The sequence below is a fragment of the Mus musculus genome, chromosome 19, assembly GCF_000001635.26.
Source record: "Mus musculus strain C57BL/6J chromosome 19, GRCm38.p6 C57BL/6J".
Lineage (NCBI taxonomy): Eukaryota > Metazoa > Chordata > Mammalia > Rodentia > Muridae > Mus > Mus musculus.
Genome location: NC_000085.6, coordinates 12,628,862 through 12,655,276, shown reverse-complemented (window position 1 = coordinate 12,655,276; position 26,415 = coordinate 12,628,862). Strand labels below are relative to the sequence as shown.

At 39.3% G+C, this 26,415-nt stretch overlaps 1 protein-coding gene across 1 annotated transcript; it reads right to left on the bottom strand.

Moving 5' to 3' along the window:
* Positions 1 to 3,539: 3,539 nt before the first annotated feature.
* On the bottom strand, positions 3,540 to 21,969 carry Glyat (glycine-N-acyltransferase). Its single transcript, NM_145935.3, has 6 exons — positions 21,671 to 21,969; positions 15,411 to 15,505; positions 8,867 to 8,974; positions 7,148 to 7,274; positions 4,849 to 5,020; positions 3,540 to 4,048 (listed from the first exon to the last, which is right to left on the bottom strand). The coding sequence occupies exons 2-6, from the start codon at positions 15,489 to 15,491 to the stop codon at positions 3,646 to 3,648; spliced, it is 891 nt and encodes a 296-aa protein (NP_666047.1). The 5' UTR covers positions 15,492 to 15,505; positions 21,671 to 21,969; the 3' UTR covers positions 3,540 to 3,645.
* Positions 21,970 to 26,415: the final 4,446 nt, after the last annotated feature.

Below are 26,415 nucleotides of genomic sequence, written 5' to 3'. Positions count from 1 at the left end.
GATTATTCACTATCTCAAAAAGGCATGAGAAGTCCACGTATTATCATCTGATAACACATAAACCAAAATGTGCCACACCTAAACGGTATGGTGCTGCTCAGCTACAAAACATGTGTGACATGCCTATGTGTGCTGCACTGCCTGGGAACCTCAAAATGTTGTTATGCTTGATCTTAGCCAAAAGACAAGGGCATGGTTTAATATACGATTTAAGTCAAAGTAGCCAGAACAAAAGGTGACAAGTTTTACTATTATTTCATACACAGAATGGGTAAACATACAGAGACAAGGAGATTAGTGATTCCCAGGTACTAAAAAAAAAAAAAAAAAAAAAGGAGGAATCGAAGTGTTGCTAATTAACTGCTACAATTCTCCTGTGAGGCTAACTGAATGTGCTTTAAACCGTGTAGATATGATAGCTGGACACTACAGCGGATGTTCTAAGTGTCAGTTATTTTGAAATCTTTCTGTGAATTTCTTATCAATTTAAAAGGAGAGGCAGAGGGAGATTAATACTGGGAAGGATGGATGATACACAGGGAGAGTGACTATTTTATAAGCTGTTCAAGCAAGGGCAAAGAGGAGAGCTAAATGGAGGTAGGAAGTATGGCACGAAGAGAGACAGGAAGTACAAAGACCCTGAGGCAGGATCTTGCTTGGAATTATAAAGATATATCAAGGAAATTAGTGTGGAGGAAGTGAAGGATGGGATGATAAAGTAGCTACAGTGAAAGAAAAGTAATATCCATCAGAGGAAAATCCCTTAGGATGCCAAAGCACTTGCAGAGAAATCAATAGTATCATTGTTATGCTTTAAGAGTCTCTTCCTGGCTGCCTAGAAGCCAGTATTCTGCTAACAGCCTTCAGATGAAGATGTAGAACTCTCTGCTCCTTCTGCACCATACCTGCCTGGATGCTGCCATGTTGCCACCTTGATGATAATGGAATGAACCTCTGAACTTGTAAGCCAGTCCCATTTAAATGTTGTCCTTATAAGAGTTGCCCTGGTCATGGTGTCTGTTTATAGCAGTAAAGCCCTAAGACAATGTTGTAATCATAATCCTGGAGACAGCTTTTCCCTCCTGGACACTTAGAAAACCTGTTCGTGAAGTTCAGACCATAAGAATGACTTCCCAACTCATTAATTTTGTATTTAAGTCACAGGGGTAGGGAGTGACTCATCCAAGGTCACATGCCTATGTGAGTGTGTGTGTGTGTGTGTATGTGTTAGTATGTGTGTGAGTGTGTGCATGAGTGTGTGTGTAACTATGTGTGTGTACATACGTGTGTGTGTGTGTGTGCACACCCACTCTCTATTGCTTTCAACTATATTTCTTTTTTGAAAAGAATTATTTATTATATGTATGCATGGATTTATTTATTTATTTTTATGTACACTGTCACTGTCTTCAGACACACCAGAAGAGGCCATCAGATCCCATTACAGATGGTTGTGAGCCACAATGTGGTGGCTGAGAATTGAACTCAGGACCTCTGGAAGAGAAGACAATGCTCTTCCCCACTGAGCCATCTCTCCAGCCCCCTCCACTTTATTTCTTGAGACATGGTCTCTCAATAAACCAGAATGTAACTGATTTGGTTACAGAAGGCTGACAGTGAGTTTATTTCTCCTCATTCTTCCCCCAGTGCTATGGTTTCAGGTACACATAGCCATGCCCAGCTTTTACTGACATGCTGGGGATTTGATTCTAGGTCCTCTTGCTTTCAAAGCCACTTACTCACAGAGCCATATACCCCAGCCTATATAAGAGCTTTAAGTCTCATAGCTTGCATTTCTATGTTATGTGCTAGGTGAATCATGTGTAGTTAGTCATTTAATCCTCTAAAACCCCATTAAATTGATTAGTCACTGTGTTCATTTTTACATTAAGTAATTTGTTAACAAAGAAATTGGGAAATTAATTCAGAATTATGCAGGCTGCCAGACAGAGCCAAACTTTAGATCTAATCAGGGTGTTATTCAACTTAAACAATATTAATAAATTTGGGTTGATTTTTTTTAATTTCACTTAATTATTGTCTCCACTTCCAAAGCTTGGTGCAAGCGGTTGCATAGTAGAGCAGTTACTTTAAAAATGAATGCCTAGAATAAGCAGTGGATAAATGCTGCTTTTCAGCAACACACAAACAGTAAAGCCAATCCTGAAGAAAATTTATGGCTTTTGGCATGAATCTAGGGTTCTGAGAACAGCTGCATTCACACCAGTGTATACACAGACTCTTGCTTTCTTGGAGAAATTGGCTCCTTTATTTAATAAAGGTGGTCTGATACACGCCTCCAGACCTTTCTATAAGAGTTATTGATAATGCATAACTAATATTATAGTATGTGTTGTGGGTTCTTCATAATGCCAGGCAGTGTCAGCTGTGACAATGTTATGTATACAACAGCTCTGGGTGGATGCTATAGACATATATGAAGATACAAAATTAAGATATAAATAGTGCGCAAATCAGGGTAATGAGCTTTACTAGTTCCCCTTTAAATTTAGGGAATTATTGATGTAACATATAAGATGGAATTCAGTATACTCAGTCAGTTCACTGACTGAGATGAATCTGGTAAATGTGACTTCTGTTTTGGACGAAAAAGCCTTCCCACCATGATGATAATAGACTGAACCTCTGAAACTATAAGCCAGACCCAGTTAAATCTTTTTCTTTATAAGCATTCAAGGTGTCTCTTCACAGCAATAAAATCATAACTAAGATATCAACCAACAACACACCTTCCCATGACATAAATCTCTGTGTTTGATAGACTTCAAACATCAGAAGTAATGTGGCAAGAAGAGATGAGACAATAAGTGTTCAAGCTTGGCTTCTCTGCCCTCAGCTCCTACCTTGATATACCCATACTGTACTCTCTATAACTCACCCCTTGCTCTCCTTAGCATAAACAAGTTAGCTTATACTTGTGAAATCAACACAGACTCTATTTACTCTTTTAGGGTGGCAATAGGTTGGAAAGCCAAGCCTTTAAAAACTACATTGCATCATTTTCTCAGGGCAAGGAAGGTACTGGAAAACCAAAATTGGACTGTTCTTTAGTGTCTTCCTCTGCTATGTATATTATGTTTAATTTGATAAACTATATGGTCCATATATAATGTATGAAACACCCAACAGAGGAACAGCTACTTTCTAAAGACCTGACAAGGAGAATGTACTTGCTGATCACCAAGGGAAAGGCAATAGACAGAGAGGAATAGGCACAGTAACCAGAAAACATCCCCTGCCTATCACTAGCAAGAGTAACAGTAGTCTACAAGTTTTGTGCTATGGCTTCTAGGAGGAGCCATTTGGAGCCCTGTGCAACTGATAAAGGAGTATCATATAGATCCTGGGAATGTGAAGGAGCTAAATTACTACTTCAGAGTTCACTACTGAAGGACACAGGCCTGATTCAAACTCAGGAACTTAAGGGAAGTCTAGGAGTAATCTGACAAAAGGGAGCTTTGGCAGATCTGTTGGCCATTCACACTGCTTCCCCAGAGGACAGACAGAAACTCTCTTTTGCAGCTAGTTGCCATTTATTCTATCTTTTCAGTAATCTTCACTCTTTGTCCACCACCAGTTACATCCCTGGGCCCACTCAACACCAGCTTCTGTTTGAGTCCAGCTTCACATAGGCATGCACTTCCATTGGTTCCAGGCACAGGGCATGGGGAGATGCTGCAGTGTGTAACTCATTTTTTGCATAGCGATATTACTTTTCTCCGTGTGAGAATAAACAGGATAACCACGCTTTGTCATAATCTGGTCTTGTGAATGGACAACAAAGGAGACAAGACCTTGGAGCCGGTACTCAGGCATAGTGCCTCCCATTCGCATCTCTCCAGTTTGGTCCATTAGAGTCCAAGATGCAGGGGTTCCCTCAGGCCCCAGGACACAGGAACTTGGGAAGTTCTTTATGCAGCGTTCAATGAATCTCTGGCTCCTCTCATTGCCACCAAAAAGCCAGAATTTATTCACCAAGGCAGCATGGACAACATCCAAGGATGAAAGTTTAAACTTGTCTTGATCACTATAGAGGGCCCAAGAAGAAAAAGCAAAATCTGTGAGTAGAAGGGTATATGTCTTTTTACCCCTGTTATCTTGAGGGACAGAGCCTGGAAGTGACAAATGCAAAGTCCTGGAATAGATAGGCTTATGCTAGAGGGACAGAAAGGCCAGTGTTGTTGGAAGAAATGAGAGAGAATAATAAAGGTCAGAACAGTGGACAGAGGACTTTACTCATATAATGATGTAAACAGAGGAATGTGGTCTAACTTATTCTTTTATAAATTATTCTGATCAATTTTCATTTCCTTTCTCTAATGATTGTGAGTGAGTATAAGAGTATGGAATAGACATACTGGGATCAAAGCACGTGTGGGAGATGGTTCTGTTTTTTCACCATATTGGTCCCAGGGATTGAACTTAGTAACTTAGGTATTCAACCTTGTTCATCAAAGCCTTTACCTGATAAACTGTCTTGCTGACATTATCATTATAATTGCACCTTTCAAAAAGTTTATTATTTCATGTATATGTGTGTGTGTGATTTGTTGGTTCTTACACACTCTTAATTACCTTCATTCTACTCCCCCCCCATTGGACCTCTTTACAAAAAGTTTATCTCCTTTCATTTCTTTTGCGTGTGCGCGTGCGTGTGCGTGTGTGTGTGTAGTGTGGGCAACTGAATTTAATTAAAGTTGCTCACATGAGCATGAATGGGGGCCACCTACTAGTGTGGACAGCAAAGACTAAAGTAAAATTAGGGTCAGGAGGTGAGATTGTAGGAGAAAGATGTAAGAAGGATACAGCAGGTCTTGTCAAACTCACATGGCCTTGGGCTTGCCACTTCCTGTCGATAAATTCTTTGTATCCAGCAGGGAAGGGAACAGTTTCTTGATTGTCTCTGATGATACATAGAGGATGTTTTCTGAATGTTTGATTTGAAAAGATTGGATGCTTGCAAGATTTTGTATCGTCTTATTCAGGTGGGACTGGGAACCTAGATGAGGTTATATGGAAACACATAGTGAGCTGATAAGGAGAGATGTAATGGTTGGCACATTCAGTGAGCTCTCTAATGGGGTAGAAGTGTAAGATTTAAGATAAAATCTTGATTGTGACCATGTTGTTCCTGCTGCAGTGAGAATAACCATGGCTGACATAATACCCCCTATCTTATAAAACTGAAAACACAAAAGGGAATGAACCAATTCATAGTCATTTTGTGAGCAGACAAAGGCTGGAATGAAGGTTTGTTGTTGTTGTTGTTGTTGTTTTAGCTACATAATTGTGTAGTTTTGAAAAATCAAAGAGGTTGAGTTTTAAAATATGGTAGCTATCATCTTCTGAGTTATGTCCCTAATGTAACATATTATTGAAGCAATGATTCAGAATTTAGCCATAGTTCCTGGCATGTTTCCTGGCATACTCTCCTTCTATATCTCATATGACCAATGGGGATAATAGACTTATGCAAGGAGAGGCTTAACAGTGTTAGAACTTGGGCCTTTCTCTTTTTGATCCTATTATTTTAAGACTAGCTTTATTTAAACTAGCCTAGGCTAGCTGGCTAGAGACACATTATGCCATCATCACAAAAAAGAGCTGACACTAAATGACAGCCAGAACCAACATCTAGACATGTGAATCAGACTATGGTGAAGCAACAAGTAGAGTCATCCAATCAACATATTATACATGAACAAATATACTGGAGAACATTAAGTAACTTCCCACAATGCCCAGACTGAATTGCTGCTTCACCTTAGTATGAGTTTTCTATTACAGCAAATATTAACTGACCTATCCCCCTGTTCTAGTTTCATACCATTACTTTTATACATACTATAATGAAACTCAATTCAGGTCAAAGGGTTTATTTGGCTTATATTTCCAGGCCACAATCCATCACTGCAGGAAGTCAGGGCAGGAACTGAAGGCAGGAACCACAGAACTGCTTGTTGGCTTATTCTCTGGTTCTTTCATATGCTCACATTCAATTAGTTCCTTATACCATCCAAGATCACTTGTCTAGGGTTAGTACTACCCATAGTGGCCTGGGCACTCTTCCATTAACTAACAATTAAAATAATGCCCTACAATCTGAGCTTGGCAATTACCCAAATGAGGCAACTTTTCCCAGGTGACTTTGGCTTGTACCAAGTTGACAATTAGGGCAATCAGGACACCCAGCTTTATGTTAAGCACTTGCTATCCTTGTTATTTGGAACTGTTATTACTTTGATATTTACATACAATGACACAGTCTCAGAGAGGGCAAGACATAAGGGTCAGATAGAGAGGAACAGATAGATACCAACTTAGGAAGTCTGACACTAAGAGCATGCTTATCACCAGTCCTGTTGCCATTGGTGACCTGAGAAGTGCCCTTTGACACTACAAACTGTCAATTTCACTGCTGACATGGTAACGCTGCGCTGCTGCACCCACTTTTTCTAAGGATTCTGGATACATCTATAAAATACGGCACACATTTCTGGGAATAGGAATTATTGTGACGGTGTGCCTCTGTTGTCAACTTGACAAAATTTAGAACCATCTAAAAGATATGCCTCTTGAAGAGTCTGGAAGAGTATTAATGTAGGGAGGAAGACTAGTTCTCAAAGTGATTCACACCTTTATGGGTAGCCAGATGAAGAAAGGTCTCAGGAAAAAGCAATGTCTCCCTATTGTCTACTGTCTACCATTGTGGCTATTGTCCTTTGCTGACATCAGACTCGGCCTCTTCAGCCTTCCAAATTAAGCACAGTATCTATGGCTCTCCAGAAAACTTCCAATATATCAGCACTGAATTGCAATTGTCAAAGTATGCAGTTTTGTGGATTGGGTAGCTACTGAGTTCTCTGCTTTTCCAATTGCAGAAATCCATTATTGGATTACAGAATCCCTTTCATGTAAACCAAGCTAATAAGTCTCCTTTTGTTATATATAAATATATATGTATTCTATAGGTTCTCTTTCTTTGAAAATCCCTGTTTAGTAGTTTACTTTTTACAAGTAAAAACGGTGATGCACATCTGTCTGAGGACACAGAACTTGGGGGAAGCATGGAAACCTTGGGAGACAAGACACAGAAGGGAAAGGTTCCATTTCCCATTGCTTATACTTTGAATCTGCAAATGTTGTTTCCAGTTAATGACTTCTGAGGACTCCAGGAATTCCTGACAGTTCTGGGGGTCTTTGGAGTAGACCTGGTAAGTATTGATGTAGAAATCAAGGTCATCTGTCATCTCCTGTTGTCACAGAGAAAGGAAAGAGAACACACATTGTTTATCATTTATGACTAATGCTAGTCCCATCATACTTTACATTTTTAAAGTTTATTTTATTTTATTATTTTATGTGTATGGGTGCTTTGCTTGCATGAGTGTCTGTGCACTTCATACATGCTTGATGTCAGGGAGGCTAGAAGAGAGCATTGCATTTTCTGGAACTGCAGTTACACATGTTGTAAGCCACCACGTGTATGATAAGAATGAAATCAGATTCTCTGAAAATGTCAGTGTTCTCAAGCCCTGTGCCATCTCTGCTTCTCTGTATTGTAATTATAATAAAAGATAGCTTCTTTTATTAGTATAATCTTATTATTTCTGAATCATTTAAATTGTGAGAACAAGATCAAAGATCCAAATATTCAAATTAGGTTAGAACATTCCAGAATAATATTATCTGCTCTAAATGTATTACATTAGCATTTTTAATCAAGAGCACAGACATTGAGATGGTAGTTATTATTGCAAGATCGAAGTATAGACAGACATTTAGAGTAGCAAGGTGTTCTGAGAAGGGAGATACTAGATGCTTTTGTATGATGAGCATCATAGATTATGCTTATACAAACCAAAATGGTTACAATGCTGTTAGAAGGGAGGGAGGGAGCGAGGGAGGGAGGGAGGGAGGGAGGGAGGGAGAGAGAGAGAGAGAGAGAGAGAGAGAGAGAGATTGTGTGTGTGTGTGTGTGTGTGTGTGTGTGTTGTATATGTTTGTAGTTACATATGGAAGACAAATGAAAGCATGAAAGCCTTGGGTGTCCTTCCTTACGTGTCATCCATGTTTTTCCCCTGGGGTCTATCATTGGCTTTGGAAATGCCTAGCAAGTTATGGGGCTGGTTAGTAAGCCCAAAGATCACCCGCCATGTCTCCCTAGCACTAGGGGTATAAGCATATGTCCCACACCTGCGTTTTCTGAGTGGGTTCTGAGGCTCAAACTCTGGTATTCATGCTTTTGTAGCAAGCACTTTACCTATGAAGCTATCACCCCATTCTAGGCAATAGTTTTGGATTGGGCTATTGCCATACATTTGGTCCACCATAAATTGAAATGCCATTGTGAAACATATGGCTATGTGTGTTTATACGTTGTGACATGTATTAGCCTATCTAATTACAATATACCATTGTGGAACTTTTGGTGTAAACACTTCAGAATAAAATGTAACCAGTCAAAAATGCTGTATAATAGCTCTCTTTAACTTATTCGTTCTTGTTAAATGTAATTTAGTAATTTTTCACAAGTATTATCCCAATTTCTAGCAGCACCTCAGTCTCTAGAAACTACCAGTATAATCTTATACTCTTGGCTTCTATGGAATCAATCTTGTCTTGGGGATTATAATTACATTACTCCCTTCCCTTTCCTCCTTCCAAATTCTCCCATATACTTCTTCTTTTCAAATTCATGACCTCTTCCTTTTATTAATTTTTATTATATATACATATGTTTATTTACATACATGTATATTCTTAAATATAACACAGGATAGGTTTTGTTAGATTCTACATGAATTACCATAAAAGTGTATCTGTTCCACACCAGTCACTTTACCTGTTCTTGAGGGCGGACAACCACTGTGTTAAAATCAGGCCACTTGTCAACTAGGGCTTTTAGGTTGAATGGGTTTCCATGGATCATGTGATAGACGGTCCCATAAACCTGCAAGGAGGTGAGATGGTTTTCTTGTTGAGATGAAGGGAAATTTACCTTTTGTAATCAGGACAGAAGTTATTCCTATGAAATTATGACAGTTGGCAATGATGAGGGGCTAAGGACCAAACAACCTCACACACTATTTTTTTTTAGCTTCAATTGATAGAAGTTTTGTCTTCCAATATGAATCATAACATATGTAGTAAACTATTCAGACAAATAAAATGAGCAATTTTCAAGAACAACTTTCTTTGTGGAAATTCCAAAGTTCCATTAAGAGAAAGTGTGTGTGACAGTTAAGAGACTAAAGAATGAAGCATTCCCTTATGAAATCTGGGAAGTTGGAAAAAAAAAATCACCTTGTCAACAAAACCACTGAGAAACACCCAGAGTTGTCTCAAAATGTTTGACATTCACCTTTAACACAAGGAATGGAGAATTTTATATTTTATAATTCTAAATTACAAAGCATATAAAATATATTTAGCCTTCATAATTTCTGAAAATATTTGTTTAACATAAAAATAGCTCAAGTTAGTTGTCCAAAGAATGTCAAATGATATAATTTCCAAGAAAAATGTGCTCTCTCTGGGAGGTTTCTTGACTTCTATGGATTGCCAAGGTATATAGAGGGTCTTGGCTAATATCAGTGGGCTTTTCAAAAATGGGAAGTTTTGGTTTTAGTTTGATTTAGCACAGATTTATTTGGGTGGTAAGTAACAATATTGGTTCTCTCATTAGTTTATTGTTAGTAAATGAAAAATTTAAAAAGTAAACTACAATTAAAGGAATTTTAATATTTTTCTTTATAAAAAGATAGTGGCCAATCTGCTAGAGAAGGAGAGAATTGAATTCATTCATTTCATGTTAGATTGAAGCATTTTTTTAGGAAACCTGTCTTATAGAGTAGCACAAATCTGGAAATATGCTTTCTCTAAAGCACATACATGCATGCACACAAAAGCACACATCCATATGTTCACACACATACATGGGCACAAGCACACTGAAATGTACATACAAATGAAATACACTTGAACTGTCTTACACACATATAAATATTCACACAAGCATATACATGCAAACACACACATACCTACATCACACACACAAATATACACATGTACATACACAGCAAACACACAGTTATACTGAAGCTTCACTGGAGTGAACTTCATTTCATTAAAAAAAAATTATGAAAGGCCCTACAGTGGAGAGAGGGAACTTGTAGAGCCTGCCTCCAGCAAAAAGACAGGGCATCAAGTGAGGGAGAGGGCTGCCATCCCAAATCAAAACTCTGAGTCATAATTAATCCTGTCTGAAAGAACTTCATGGGCAAAAATGGAGAAGAGCCTGAGGAAAAGAAGGTCCAGCGACAGGCCCAAAGTGGGATCCAGCTCAAGAGGAGACTCCAAGGCCTGTCACTATTCCTGAGGCTATGGAGTACTCACAAAAAGGGACCTACTATGACTGCCCTCCAAAAGACTCAGGTAGCAGCTGAAGATGAAGATATTTGCACCCAACCAATTGGCAGAAGTTGCTGACCCCTGTAGTTGAATTAGGGAAAAGCTAAAAGAAGCTGAGGAGGAGCGTGGCCCTGTAGGAGGACCAGCAGTCTCAATTAACCTGGAACCTGGAGATATCTTAGACACTGGACCACCAACCTGGCAGCATATACCAGCTGATATGAGGCCCCCAACACATATGGAACAGAGGACTACCGGGTCTTGGTTCAGTCAGAGAAGATGCACCTAACCCTCAAGAGACTGGAAGCCCCAGGGAGTTTAGAGGTATGATGGGGTGGGGGGTGGAGGGGTGGGGACATCCATGTGGAGACAGGGTGGAGAGGAGATATGGGATATGGAACAGTCAGAGGGTGGACATCAAGGGGAATAAAATCTAGAGTGTAAAAAAGCAGATTAAATAAAAAGGAATATTAAAAATTGAACAGTATAAATATTAAAAGAACAAAAGAACAATCAATGACCTTAACTCACCAATAGAGAAATGTAAGCATTTATAGCTATGCATCTGTCTTGGTCAACTCTAGTGTATTTATTAAGTTGTAATGAGGTCCCATTTTTTCAATTCTTGATCTTAGACCATAAGGTATTTGTGTACTGTTCAGGAAATTGTCTCCTGTGCCCATGTGCTCATAGCTCTTTTCCCACTTTCTTTTCTATTAGTTTCAGTGTACCTGGTTTTATGTGGAGGCCCTTGATCCATTTGGACTTGAGACTTGTATAAGGAGATAAGAATGAATCAATTTCCATTCGTCTACATTCTAACTTCCAGTTGAGCCAGCACCATTTGTTGAAAATATTGTCTTTTTTCCACTGGAAGGTTTTAGCTCCTCTGTCAAAGATCAAGTGACCATAGGTGTGTGGGTTCATTTCTGGGTCTTCAATTGTATTCCATTGACCTTCCTGCCTGTCTCTGTTCCAATACCATGCAGTTTTTATCTCTATTGCTCTGTAGTACAGCTTGAGGCCAGGGATGGTGATTCCACCAGAAGTTCTGATATTGCTGAGAATAGTTTTTGCTATCCTGGGTTTTTTTGTTATTCTAAATGAACTTGCAAATTGTTCTTTCTAACTCTATGAAGAATTGACTTGGGGAATTTTGATGGGGATTGTATTGAATCTGTAGATTGCTTTCGGCAAGATGGCCATTTTTACTATATTAATCCTGCCAATCCATGAGCATGGGAGATCTTTCCATCTTCTGAGATCTTCTTTGATTTCTTTCTTCAGAAACTTGAAGTTCTTGTCATAAAGATCTTTCACTTGCTTAGTTAAAGTCACATGAAGATATTTTATATTATTTGTGACTATTGTGGAGGGTGTTGTTTCCCTAATTTCTTTCTCAGCCTGTTTATCCTTTGAGTTGAGGAAGGCCACTGATTTGTTTGAGTTAATTTTATATCCAACCACTTTGCTGAAGTTGTTTATCAGGTTTAGGAGTTCTCTGGTGGAATTTTTTGGGTCACTTAAGTATACTATCATATCATCTGAAAATAGTGATATTTTGATTTCTTCCTTTCCAATTTGTACCCCCTTGACCTCCTTTTGTTGTCTAATTTCTCTGTCTAGGACTTTGAGTACTATATTGAACATGCAGGAAGAGAGTGGGCAACCTTGTGTAGTCCCTGATTTTAGTGGGATTGATTCAAGTTTCTCTCCATTTGGTTTGATGTTGGTGACTGGTTTGCTGTATACTGCTTTTATTATGTTTAGGTATGGGCCTTGAATTACTGATTTTTCCAAGACTTTTATCATGAAAGGGTGTTGGAATTTGTCTAATACTTTCTCATTGACAAATGGGACCTCATAAAATTGCAAAGCTTCTGTAAGGCAAAGGACACCATCAATAAGTCAAAATGATAACCAACAGATTGGGAAAAGATCTTTATCAACCCTACATCCAATAGAGGGCTAATATCCAATATATACAAAGAAGTCAAGAAGTTTGACTTCAGAGAATCAAATAACCCTATTAAAAATGGGGCACAGAGCTAAACAAAGAATTCTCAACCAAGGAATATCAAATGGCTGAGAAGCACCTAAAGAAATGTTCAACATCCTTAGTCATCAGGGAAATGTAAGTCAAAACAACCCTGAGATTCCACCTCACACCAGTCAGAATGGCTAAGATAAAAAACTCAGGAGACAGCAGATGTTGGGGAGGATGTGGAGAAAGAAGAACACTCCTCCATTGCTGGTGGGATTGAAACCTGGTACAACCACTCTGGAAATCAGTTTGGCAGTTCATCAGAAAATTGGACATAGTATTACCCGAGGACCCAGAAATACCACTCCTGGGCATATACCCGAAACATGCTCCATCATCTAATAAGGACACATGCTCCACTATCTTCATAGCAGCCTTATTTATAATAGCCAGGGACTGGAAAAAAACCAGATTCCTCAACAGAGGAACGGATACAGGAAATGTGGTACATTTACACAATGCAGTACTACTCAGCTATTAAAAATAATGAATTCAGGAAGTTCTTAGGCAAATAGATTGAACTAGAAAATATTATCCTGAGTGAGGTAACACAATCATAAAACAACGCACATGGTATGCACTCACTGATAAATGGATATTAGCCCAGAAGTTTGGAATACCCAAGATACAATTCATAGACCACATGAAGCTCAAGAAGAAGGAAGACCACATTGTGGATACTTCAGTCCTTCTTAGAAGGGGGAACAAAATACCTATTGGAAGAAATACAGAAACAAAATTTGGAAACTGAAGGAAAGGCCATCCAGTGACTGTCCCTCCTGGGGATCCATCCTATATACAGTTTCTAAACTCAAACACTATTGTGATGCCAACAAGTGGTTACTGACAAGAGCATGATATAGCTGTTTCCTGAGAGGCTCTGCCAGTGCCTGACAAATGCAGAAGTGGATGCTCACAGCCATCCATCGGACTGAGCACAGGGTCCCTAATGGAGGAGCTTGAGCAAGACTGAGGAGCTGAAGAGGTTTTCAGCTTGGTAGGAGGAACAGCAATATGAACCAACCAGTACCCCCAGATCTCCCAGGGACTAAACCACTAACCAAAGGATACCCATGTCTCCAGCCACATATGTAGCCAAGGATGGCCTTATGGGACATCAGTGAGAGGAGAGGCCCTTGGTCTTGTGAAGACTCGGTGCCCCAGTGTAGGGGATGCCAGGACAGGGAAGCAGGAGTGGGTGGGTTAGTGAGCAAGGGGAGGGGCGATGGGTTAAGGGGGCTTTTGGAAGGGAAATGAGGAAAAGTGATAACATTTGCAATGTAAATTTTAAAACTTCTAGTAAAAAGAAAAAAGTTGTAATGAGTTTGGGGGATAAAAATGGCAGCCAACCCCAAAACAGACTGATATACATTAAATTCAGAGCAAGAGACCCATTACTAACTTCAAACACATTCAAGATGGTTTACCTTTCACATGGCAAGCATTCTTCTGAAATGAACTAATTAAACATTAATATGTACCTTCAGTTAACCATGGAAGAAAACTCCAGGAAATCTCAAGGGCTGCTAAGGAGGGTCTCTTGAGAAGAAGCAACAGAAGAACTTCAGTGAGCAGAGAGTAAAGTCCATGTGTGCACACAACGGTTCTGCAACTCACTGCTGGTGAGGCATGGGGAAATAGCTAGCTCTTCTTATTCTTACACTTAGTTAATTTATTTATTCTATTGGTGAGATATGTGTCTGTCACAGCACGTGTGTAGAGGTCAGATGGTAACTCTTAGGAGTTACTTCTTTCCTTCCACCAAGTGGGATCTGGAGATCAAACGGAGGCTGTCAGGCTTGCAGGCAAGCACCAGTCTCCCAAGCAGTCTTTCCTACTGTAATATGCTGAATTGCTTATTTATATCTCCATATTCATTTTTATGGAGTTAGGGCTTCACTGTGTATCCCTGGCTGGCCTGGAACTTACTATGACATGATGGCCATGAACTCACAGAGAACCACCTGTTTCTTGACTCCAAAGTGCTCAGATTAAAGGTATGTACAATCACACCTGACTATATCTTCATATTCTTAACCAGTGACACAGATATAGTGGGAAATATGTTGCAAAGAAAAGAGTAAATTAAATGGGAAAATTTTAAGATATGGGTTTGCTCACAATAATATCTCATAGGGTCTGGGGAGATGGCTCAGTGGATAAAGTACTCACCACCCAAGGGTGAGGTCTAGAGATCAGAGTTCTAACCCCTCTTTCCACATAAAAGCCTAGTAGTTCTGACAGCCTACTTGTAATCCCACTGCTTGGGAGGCACAGACAGGAAATTTCCTATACAACCTGACTAGCTATACTAGCTGAATTGCTAAGCTCCAGGTTCAGCAAGAGATTCTATCTCAATATATAAGGTGGGGAGTGATTAATGAAGGTACTTGACATAACCCTTGGGACTCATGCACATATTCTATTCATGCATGTACACACCACACAAATCATGCACACCACACATGCATGTATGTACACACACACACACACACACACAATCACAGCATACATGCATGCATACACACACAAAGTCACACAGCACATGCATGCATATGCACCCACATTAATCACACCACACATACTTGGATATGCACCACACACATCAATCACACTACACATGCATGCATATTCACACACATCAATCACACTATATATGCATGCATGCACACACATACATAAGTCACACAGCACATGCATGCATATGCACATGCATCAATCACACTACATATGTATGCATATTCACATACTTCAGTCACACCACACCTGCATGCATACACACAACACATACATCAATTACACCACACATGCATGTATACACACCACACACATCAATTGCACCACACATGCATACGCATACATAGTGAAACATAAATGTTAAGCTCTTTCACATACACTTTCTCTTTACTTCCCTTAGCATTTTCTAAGTCACCTTTAAGGATTCAGGAAGGTACTTCCTCAAGGATTTCTCCAACATTTGTAGCATCTGTGCACCTTGTAATGGAACAATCATGAGGACACTTTAGCCTAAAGAAATAATAGATGAACACTCGTTAATGACAGAAACAAAAGTTCTGTATAAATAGCCAAATCTCCCCTTCTATAACATTCTTACCAGCTCCAAGGAAGCACAAGACTTTCAGGGATCACAGGAGACTCTCTCTGACTTCTCAGTTCCCTTTTTCGCCCTTGGATTCATCATATACTGAACAAGTGCATTTTAGTCTTTTGCGTTTCTGTTGCATCAGTGTCTCTCCTGGCATCTCCAGTAATGCCGTTACTCAGGAAGTTGCCTAGCCTCAGAGCCTTGATTTTATAAAAGGTAGATGGGATGATAGCTCATGTGGGTCACAGAGTGTTTATGGGGCTAAATTAACTAACATACAGTGTATTCAGTAAAATGTTGGCCATATAAGCAATGCTCAACTGTGTTATTTTATTGCTAGTGTTCCTCTTCCTCCTCTTCCTTCTCCTCATGTGAGTTAATATTGCATGATGTTTTGATGTAACTTTAATCTAGGGTTCTTTGACATGTTTTAGATATAGACAAGAAACCTTTATAATTGTTGCATTCCAGCTGCTATTCTCATCCCAACATTGTTCTGTGGTTTTCTTGTATAGTTCTTTCTCCAAGCCTTATCCTTGAGTCTATGATATACACTAGAAAATAACCATGTAAAGGCTTGCAAGACATCTCATTGAGAAAGATGATTCCTGGTGATTTAAGTTTGATCCTCAGGACCCACATAGTAGAAGAAAAGAGAACCAATTCCCATAAGCAAGTTCTACTTTTTTTTTTTACTTCAACTGAATGTTGGAGTGTGAGCATCATCTACAATCAGTCAATCAATCAATCAATCAATCAATCAATATTAACTCACCACATCATTTTGATCCAATAGCAGCCCAACTATTTAGAAAGGGAAGGAGGTCTATGTCACAATGTTCTGTAATTAAATAGTGTTATTTAGAATAAAGAAAGATAACTTCTCAGTGAAGGCAAGAAGAAAGTACATTGGAAAAAATTAGCATCGAAACTGGCAGTGCATTAGCTACCAGGCTCCAGTCCAGAACAAGGCAACTATGTGGGTTTTTAAAAACAGGGGAAAGATTTCCCGCTTTTGAGCAATAGGTTCTAGATTTATCTTTCTACCTGAAATAGTCACAATTTAAGCAAGTGCAATTTAAGCAATGAACTGTTTTTTGTTTCAGCTTACAAGTTACTGTCAGTAGCCGAGGAAACTAAGGGCACAAACTCAAGCAAGAACTTGAAGCAGAAACCATGGAGAAATCCTGCTTGCTGGCTTGCTAACAGGCTCTGTAGTTTTCTTATCTATTCCAATACCAGTGTCCAGGGAATAGTGTGGCCCACAGAGAGGTGTCCTACATCAATTAATAGTAAACATTATTTACCATAGACATGCTCACAAGCCAGGGTGATCTGGGCAGTTTTCCCTTAGAGATGATTCTAGACTGTGTTGAAGGTTGGCATACAAGTTGCCAAATGACATAGGACTATGATCACGGAGAAAGGAAAACAACAAGAGGCTGGAAAAATGGTTCCCTTGCCAAGCTCTTTGTCTAGCATGTATCAGGCTCTGCACTCTGTTCCCCAAAACCAATTGCATCAGCTTTATGTTTAAAGAAGTTTACAGTTTCAGTAACCAGGTGACAGAAGGGCAAAGTGAAGTCACTGGGGGGAAAGTGATAACTTGAGTATATGGAGATTGTAGTTTAAGGTGTGTGTGTGTGTGTGTGTGTGTGTGTGTGTGTGTGTGTGTGTGTGTTAAAGAGAGAGAGAGACAGACAGACAGACAGACAGAGAGAGACAGAGAGACAGAGACAGACAGAGAAACCGAGAAGGAAATAGAGACAGAGACAGGAGACACAGAGATAGAGAAACAGAATAGAAAAGAAGAAAGAACACTAGCTAAAACAATAAATAAAAACAAAACCTAGGATAAAAAATATTTTAAAGGTCTAAGATCAGCCGGGCATGGTGGCACATGCCTTTAATCCCAGCACTCAGGAGGCAGAGGCAGAGGCAGAGGCAGAGGCAGAGGCAGAGGCAGAGGCAGAGGCAGAGGCAGAGGCAGAGGCAGAGGCAGAGGCAGAGGCAGAGGCAGAGGCAGAGGCAGGCAGATTTCTGAGTTCGAGGCCAGCCTGGTCTACAAAGTGAGTTCCAGGACAACCAGGGCTATTTAAAAAAAAAAAAAAAGTTCAAGATAGAACTCATGAAAATGAAAACAATGGAACATTTAAAACAAAAACACATAGCATGTGATCAGCAGCAGATTAGACAATGACAGAAAACGATCAATAAATTCAAAGACATTATTGAAAATATCCACAGTGGAGCACAGAGGGGGAGTCTTGGGATTCTTAATTGTGAGGATAAGGAAAGGAGAGAACTTTCTACACTTAAGCTTCTCTTCCAGAGAGCCCAAATTCAGTTTACAGCACTCATATCAGCTCACACTGGCCTCTACCTCTGGCTCCAAAGGATCTGACACCTTCCTTTCACCTCCATGGCATCCACTCACGTGACACATGCACAAACACATTTAAATAAAAAATAAAATAAAATTCTAGTTATCTACAAGTTGATCTAATCCATCATGAAACCCCCCCAGGTTCCATTTGCATTTGTGGGACGGGACACAACTGCTGATGAAATTCATGTAAGTGTAATAAGCCTTGTTATTAATCAAAAGCAGATGTTATCAAGGCAGAGTACCTTGGCAAAAGGATAAACAAATAGATCAATGGAGTAAAAGTCCAGAACCGGCTGCTTAGTTGTGAACAGAAGTTCCAGGAAAGCATACCTAAGTTAAGTACTCCACAAAGCTGGACAACTAATCAGAAGTCTGTAGTTGTGGAGAACTGAGATATTGTACACTCAGAGGCAAAATTATCTCTAGCTATTTTCAGAACCCTTCCAGCCACACATTTCTCACCTCTGTCTCCAATCTAAGACTCTTTTGATGTTTTTTTTTGTTTTGTTTTTTTTTGTTTTTGTTTTGTTTTGTTTTTTGAGACAGGGTTTCTCTGTATAGCCCTGGCTGTCCTGGAACTCACTTTGTAGACCAGGCTGGCCTCGAACTCAAAAATCCGCCTGCCACTGCCTCCCGAGTGCTGGGATGAAAAGCGTGCACCACCATGCCCGGCTTCTTTTGATGTTTTAACTGTCTGGAAAACCTTTGGGTATCTATGAACTTAGGAGGCTCTGACATCTTCTAACTCAAAAGCTACGATTGTCATCAGATAGCACCTGAGACCTATAGCAGAGATGTCTCCACTTTGCTGTGACCAAGCCTACATGATGTTTCTACCTACATACTTGGAGATTGCTCTGACTTCTGACCTTTATAGTAATGTGACTGTAGAACTTCATGAAATGTTTTCGCTGTCAGAACGTGTTAGTTGGGGTAACCTGAATCCATATTCCCAGGTTATGGACACATATTTGATTCAAGAATTCTCTTTTACTCCCTTTGAGGTAGCAGCTGTATTTTGCATGGTCTCTGTGATTACTTGTCTATAAAGACATCTAAACAGTTTGGTGGATGTATGATGCTAGACTTTTCAACAACTGGTGCTGATTGCCATTGCTAAGTTGTCTGGGTGACTACTATTAGGTTCGGAGAGTGATACATTTTCCACTGTGGGTTTTAGAGAGACACGAAATCAATTTGCTCTTATACTTGTTTCAGTCCTCCTGGGTCACTGATCTAAACAAAGTTTCCTATCCTATTTTCTGTAATTCATTGTCTTAGACTCTTCTCCCGTTGCTATGTTAAATTTTCCCAACAAAATTAACTGAGAGAAAAATGGCTTTATTATGGCTCACTGATCAAGGTACAGTCTAACAGGATAGAGAAGTCACAGCAGTGGGATTGCAAAGCAATTGATCTCAGTTTACCCACTCTTAAGAAGTAGAGAAGGATAAATACATGCACAGTGCTTAGCTCTTTTTCTACATGTACAGCCCAGGATTCCCTGCCTGGGAAATGGTCCCATCCAGAATTAATGATCATAGTAAAGATAATCTCCACAGAAATGTTCCAAGATCTATCTTTCACAAGGTTCTAGTTTCTGCCAAGTTGACAACACCAGCCATCACATTTAAGAATTTGAGAAACAATGTTTTGACAGAAAAGTAACATCAGATAAGGCCATTATATGGCCATAATGGAATCAGAACAATGAACCTAACATTCCATCTAAATAATCAAGTTTCAGCAAAGAGCAAAAGAAACATCATCTGTAAATGTAACCAGTACCCCTGTCCCAGGCAGGGGTTCATATGCAGTTATTACTTCAATATTCCCCATGCTTCACGAAGCAGAGTATAAGGTAGAATCATGTGCATTATTGGCAGGGCACGAGATGGAGACATAGTCGTCCCCTTGAGTGCCTCCTCTAAGCTCTCATTTCAAGGCTACCCACATACTTGTTGAGAGCATACCATCCTTCGCTTGGCTTGTTGTTTCTCTTGTGGGGACCAAAAAGAAACCTGTTTCATCAGATGGCAGTTACATTCCAGAAAGTCATAGACTAGACATTTTCCACAGACCTAACCACTAAAGAATGAGGTCAGGTTGTTCACGTTGACTTCCCAAACCTCAGCATTGCCTTTCATGTGCTTCCTCGGTACCCCTGGCGATTACAAGAGTGACATGAGACTAAGAGGCCAGTGTAGGTTTAGGTTAAAATTTTTGATGTGTCAAGTTGCTGAGTTTTGAGACTGGTGTGATGAGAACCAATTTTGAGGAAGTATCAAGCATGAATCCCAGTAAGCAGGATGAATTCAAAGCTGCCTATAGTGACATTTTTCAAGAAGCCTGACACACTGTAGCCAGCACCACTGAGCAACTTATAAATGAACTCTGGAGTTGCTGGCCCTGCCATGCCAGGAATGGACATCAGTATGATGAAAGAAATGTAGAAGAACAGAACAGCCCTAAACAGAACTTTATAAAGTTACACAAACACAGTTATAAAACACAGTTGAATAAAATTTCAACGTTCAGGTATAGGGGAAGCAAATCTTTAATACAAGCTAATACAGTACAAAACTCTAAAACATTGACCCCACACCTTCAGGAATGATATACAGTGAATGTAGATGTGGAGAAAGTATTAAAAGTCCATTAAAAAACTGCAGGACAGGTCATAAAATCACTCCTAAATAATACACAAAACATGAGTTGTAAAGAAAACATAGGTAAATTCAAAATTAGGCTGTCTTCAGATGCAACCTTTGAACATAAAATTTGATTAATAATTAAATCATTGAAGTGTGAATTCTTGCTTCCTTTCCAACTTTAAGCTTAATGACGTTCTTGTCCATCATGTGCAGAGAAACCTACCTAGCCTGTAATGAAAATGGAAGGATGAGCACAGGAGCGTAGTATTTCCGTATAGTAGGTACCATAGTCATCCATTTCCAAAAACCATTTCTATACTTACTTGCACAAAAAGAACATCTAAGAATTTTTCATTGCATTTGATAATGTACCTTTTATAGAATACATGCATGTTATGTATTTCTTCAAGTGAAATTGCTATTTTTCCCTCAGGCATTTTTAGCACATATTCTGGGGTTCATGTAGTACCATCATTTTTGTATCATTCACTTGGGAGGAAGAAAAGGTTAAAAGGCACATTGCTCTCTCTCTCTCTCTCTCTCTCTCTCTCTCTCTCTCTCTCTCTCTCTCTGTGTGTGTGTGTGTGTGTGTGTGTGTGTGTGTATGCTGTCAGAGTGAAACAATCAACATTTATGTCAATAGATATTGAGAATCTTGTTTTTATGTTTGGCTAGCACAGCTGACACCCTGGCCTGGGACAATGGCTCAGCAGTCAGAAGTGCTTATGCACAAGATTGGTGATCTAAGTTTGATCTCCAAAGACCTCAAAAAGGTGGTAGGAGAGAATCGACTCTACAGAGCTGTCTGTCCACTATCCTTCACAAGTGGGCTGTAGCACATGTGCCCCAATAAAAATAAGTAAGACAGACAGACCGATAGATGATAGACAGATGGATGATAGATACTTTAAAAAGCAGCTAAAATCTACTCATTGCCTATGCATCTCACACAACCATTTTATGATCTAGAGTTCCTGTGTGTTAATTTGGCTTCCAGACTCATTCATTTTACAGATCTCTGCTACTCTGAGACAAATCCTTACCTGGAAAGCTGTCTCAGCAATCTTCGTAAAAATGGACTTCTGAGAGATGAAAGTCTGATACAGCAGGCTTGGTGAGAACCGGAAGAGTGAGTGAGCTTTGGTGAATCTCTTTCAGAAATTAACTGAACTGAGGCAGAAAATGTGGACTTTGCTCTAAGCCCGTTGACAAAATCTTCAGCTTGTCAGGTCTCCAGAAATCTAACTCTTCCCTCCTTTGCTGATCTCATGCTGTAGGAATCGGCTCTGCAAGATGAGGCTGACATTTGCCTTCTGAACTACTCTCTTCTAAATATCACTTTGCTCTTTGCCCCCACTTGCCTTTACTATAGAAAACAAAGACACCATGAGTCAGCAGGGTGGAAAGGGGCAGTTAGGTAAGCAATACCGTCTTCCTTCCCATTCTCATCATCAAATATCTGCAACAGCAACAAGGCAGGAAGTCTGATTCATAGAGCTGAATATTAAATTGCTTTTTCTATCAATGCCAGAAAGGGACTTGCCTGCAGTGTTAACACAGTAAGAATGCCTTTTCTCAGGGTAAAATGCAGTTCAGCTCGGCCCATTTTGAGGATACTGTTAAACTTCCAATGACTTGCTGTAGGGACTTCTTAACCTAACTTTAAGGCAAATTTGCATCTAATTATTTTACATGATAAGGATGGCAGGGGCCAACAGCATGTGTGGAGGACAGAGGACAGTTTGTGGGAATTGGTTCTCTCTCTACACCATTCCCTGGGTCCTGGGGATCAAACTTACGTTATCAGGTTCACTCTGGGCCAAGCTCACTTCTATGGAGACAGAAAAGAATGACCACTGTGGTAAAGTTAGAAAGATATTTAGTCTACAGATGTCTATTCCTTTTAAAATTCAACAAAGGGGCTCTATTAAATTCCCATATTGTGTAAGATACATTTTGATTTTTTCCACAATAGTAAATGATGTTCTATATTAGCCTCCTCTATTACCCTTTCTTATCTCCTCCCCCTTTTCCTCTTCCAAGTTTCCTACCATACCTCTGTTTTACTCTCATTTATAGCTTCCAGATATGACAGAAAATACTTTTCTTTAGGGGTCTGCCTGTTTCACAGATGACCTCCATCCAGTTCTGTACATTTTCTTATAAGCAAAGTAATTACGTTCTTATTTTCACTTAATAATGTCCTGCTGTAAGTGGATATAATACACACCCATCATCCATTCATCTATTGATGGCTATCTTGTCTATTATGAATAGTGTAGTGGTAAACACAGGTATGTGCCAATCTTTGTAGTAATCTTTGATTCTTTCGGTATGTCCCTGAAAGTAGTATGGATGGAACATGTGGAATTGTTTTTAATTTCCTTCAGAAACATCCATATTGAGTTCTGTGGTGACTGAACTAGTTTACATTGCCAGCAGCAGTGTATAAGAGTTCCTTGCTCATTTCATTGTTGCCAGAAATTTCTGTTTGAGTCCTTTGAGGTAGGCATTTTGACTGGAGTGAGATGGAATTTTAATATAATTTTGATTTACACTTTCCTGGTGATAGAGGCTTTTCTTTATAAATTGTCGATACATATTAACACTTGCTCCATCTCTCTAAGAACAGACAAGGTCATTAAAAAGTTTTCAGCCCCAGATCTGCTATGTGTAACCACTATGGAGGGAACTTTGACAGGCTAGGGTCCCTTTGATCACTATCATTTTCCTAGCTAGTCAGGACTTTTGCTAAGGCAAGAAGAGATGCTCAAACCAGAGAACCAGGGAAAGTAGGTAGCTATGATCTACATAGATAGTCAAAAGAGCTTATATGTTCCTTCATTCAAAAGACTGGCACTGTGCAAACTTACACATTTTTTTTTTTGTCTTCTTTTGAAATCCTGAGTCATCTAAGCACAGCAATTGACATTTCCATCACTTATTTGAAGCCATTATGGTTGGCCTTGATTTTCTCCATAACAAAGCTATACTGAACTATTTTGTTACCATCAATAGGGTAAAGCCATCAATTATGTAAATCACAAAGGCTGACTGCAACAAAGGAGTGGAGTCCAGTTTGTCCCAATTCTAGAAGCAGGCCCTTCCTCTTCAATCTTCTTCAGCTCACTTACTTAAACATGTAGCCAGTCAAAGGACAGGGAATGTGTCCACAATCCTCTTCTCTTGGACATGTCTCTAAATTTCTTAGATATTTGGGAGGCAGGTATGTTGGGGGAATAAAGGCAGTTGGAGAGAGAGTGTGTGTGTGTTGGGGAAGATATTATCAGTATACATTGCATACATGTGTGAAAATTTCAAAGAATAAAATCCTATTGGCTTGGTATGGAAAGGGAGAGATGTTCTGTGTGCTTTATTGGACTCTTGATTGGTGCAGACATTATGGGAAATTGTATGGGAACTTTAAAAGAATTTATAAAACAGAATTACCAGAAGTTCTTTTATTGTATAGGTTTGTTTCTAGCTATGCTGAGTTTTTTATTTTGCCATATGAAGTCTAGAATTGCCCTTTCAATATCTATAAAGAATTATGCTGGAATTTTGATGGGAGTTGCATTGAATCTGTAGATTGCTTTGGGTAAGATGGCCATTTCACTATGTTAGTACTACTGATTTGTGAGCAAGGGAGATCTTTCCATCTTCTGATATCTTCTTCAATTTCTTTCTTCAGTGACTTGAAGTTCATTTTATACAAGTCTTTTATTTGCTTGGTTAGAATTAAACCAAGATATTCTATATTATTTGTGGCTATTGTTAGTGATGTTTCCTCAATGTCCCAAATTTTCATTTCTCGTTTGTATAATGGAGGGCTACTAATTTTTTTTTAGTTAATTTTGTATCCAGCTATTTTGCTGAAGGTGTTTATCAGCTGTAGGAGTTCTCTGGTAGAATTTTGGGGATCACTTATGTATACTATCATATCATCTGAGAATAGCCATACTTTGACTTCTTTCCAATTTCTATCCTCTTGATCTTGTTTAGTGAAAACAATCCTGTATAATAAAGTAACTTCTAGGAGTGTCACCATCACTAATTTTAAGCTATACTACAGAGAAATAGTAATAAAAATCACATGGTATTGTCATATAGACACTCAGGTTGATCAATGGAATAGAATTGAAGACCCAGAAATAAACCCACACACCTATGATCACTTGATTTTTAACAAAGAAGCCAAAATCATACAGAGGAAAAATGAAAGCATCTTCAAGAAAAGGTGTTGCTTTAACTAGCTGGATGTTTGCATGTACAAGAATGCAAATAGATCCATATTTATTATCTGCCACAAAACTCAAGTCCAAGTGGATCAAAGACTTCAACATAAAACAGTATACACTAAATCTATTAGAAGAGAAAGTGGGGAATAGCCTTCAACCACTGGTCCAGGAGTCAATTTCCTGAACAGAACACCAATGGCTCAGACACTAAGATCAGCAATTGATAAATGGTACCTTAAGAAACTGCAAACTTCTGTAAGGCAAAGAATACCATCAATAGGACAAATGGCAGGCTGCAGATTGAGAAAAGATCTTCACTAATCCTACATCTGACAAAGAGCTAATATCCAATATGTATAAAAAAAATCAAGAAATTATACACTAACAAACCAAATAACCCAATTTAAAAATAGGGTGCAGAGGTAAATAGAGAATACTCAACACAGGAATCTCAAATGTTCTAGGAGCACTTAAAGAAGTGTTCCACATCTTTAGTCATCAGGGAAATGCAAATCAAAATGACTCTGAGATTCCACTGTATACCAGTCAGAATGGCTAAGAGCATAAAACTCAAGTGACAGCACATGCTGGCAAAGATGTGGAGCAAGGGAAACACTTCTTCATTGTTCATGGTAGTGCAAACTTTTGCAACCACTTTGGAAATCAATTTGGCAGTTTCTCAGAAAATTGAGCATAGTTCCACCTCAAGATTCAACCACTGTTTGGCATATATACAAAAGATGCTCCACTATACCCCAAGGACACTTGCTTCACTATGTTCATAGCACCTTCATTAATAATAACCAGAAACTCTAACCAACCCAGATGTATTCCTCACCTCCCTCCCCCCAAAAAGTAAAGAAAATGTGGTACATTTGCATAGTGGAATACTCAGCTATTAAAAACAAGTACATCATGAAATCTGTAGACAAATGGATGGAACTAGAAATTTTCATCCTGAGTGAGGTAACCCAGACCAGAAAGACATACATGGTATGTACTCACTTATAAATGGACATTAACCATAAAGAATAGGATAATTATGCTATAATCCTCAGAAGCTAAGTAATAAAAATGACCCACGGAGGATGCTTGAATCTTACTCAGAAGGGGAAATAAGATAGATATCAGAAGTATATGGAAAGAGGGAACTGGGACTGGGGGAAGGTGTTGGGCAGGCAAACTGGTGTGGGGATTATGTGTAGGAAAAGGTGTGTGTGTGGAGAGGGCTTGAATAGATAGTAGAAATTGGTGGGGAGCATTTCTGGAACTAGCAAGTTACCTGGGATGGAAGGAGACTCCCAGGAGTCTGTGGGGTGACCCTAGCTGAGACTCCTAGCAGTGGGAAACATGAAGACTTAAAGTGGTCACCTTCTATAGTCAAGTAGGACTTTCAGGGGAGGGAGGAGGACATCAACTCACCCTCAAAACCTTCTACTCAGAATTTGCCATACCTACAAAATGTATAAGGGTAAGGATGAAGCAGAGTTTGAGGGAATGGGAAATTAATGACTGGCTCAACTTGAGACCCATCCCATGGGAGAAAGTCA

What these genes read in the sequence shown, in the direction of transcription:
- Glyat (NM_145935.3), bottom strand. Translation starts at nt 15,491, where the DNA reads ATGATTGTTCCATTACAAGGTGCACAGATGCTACAAATGTTGGAGAAA. An exon ending in ACAACATTTGCAGATTCAAA is followed by an intron (nt 5,021 to 7,147) that starts GTATAAGCAATG and finishes AACCTCATCTAG; the next exon opens with GTTCCCAGTCCCACCTGAAT. An exon ending in AGTGGCAAGCCCAAGGCCAT is followed by an intron (nt 4,049 to 4,848) that starts GTGAGTTTGACA and finishes GGCCCTCTATAG; the next exon opens with TGATCAAGACAAGTTTAAAC.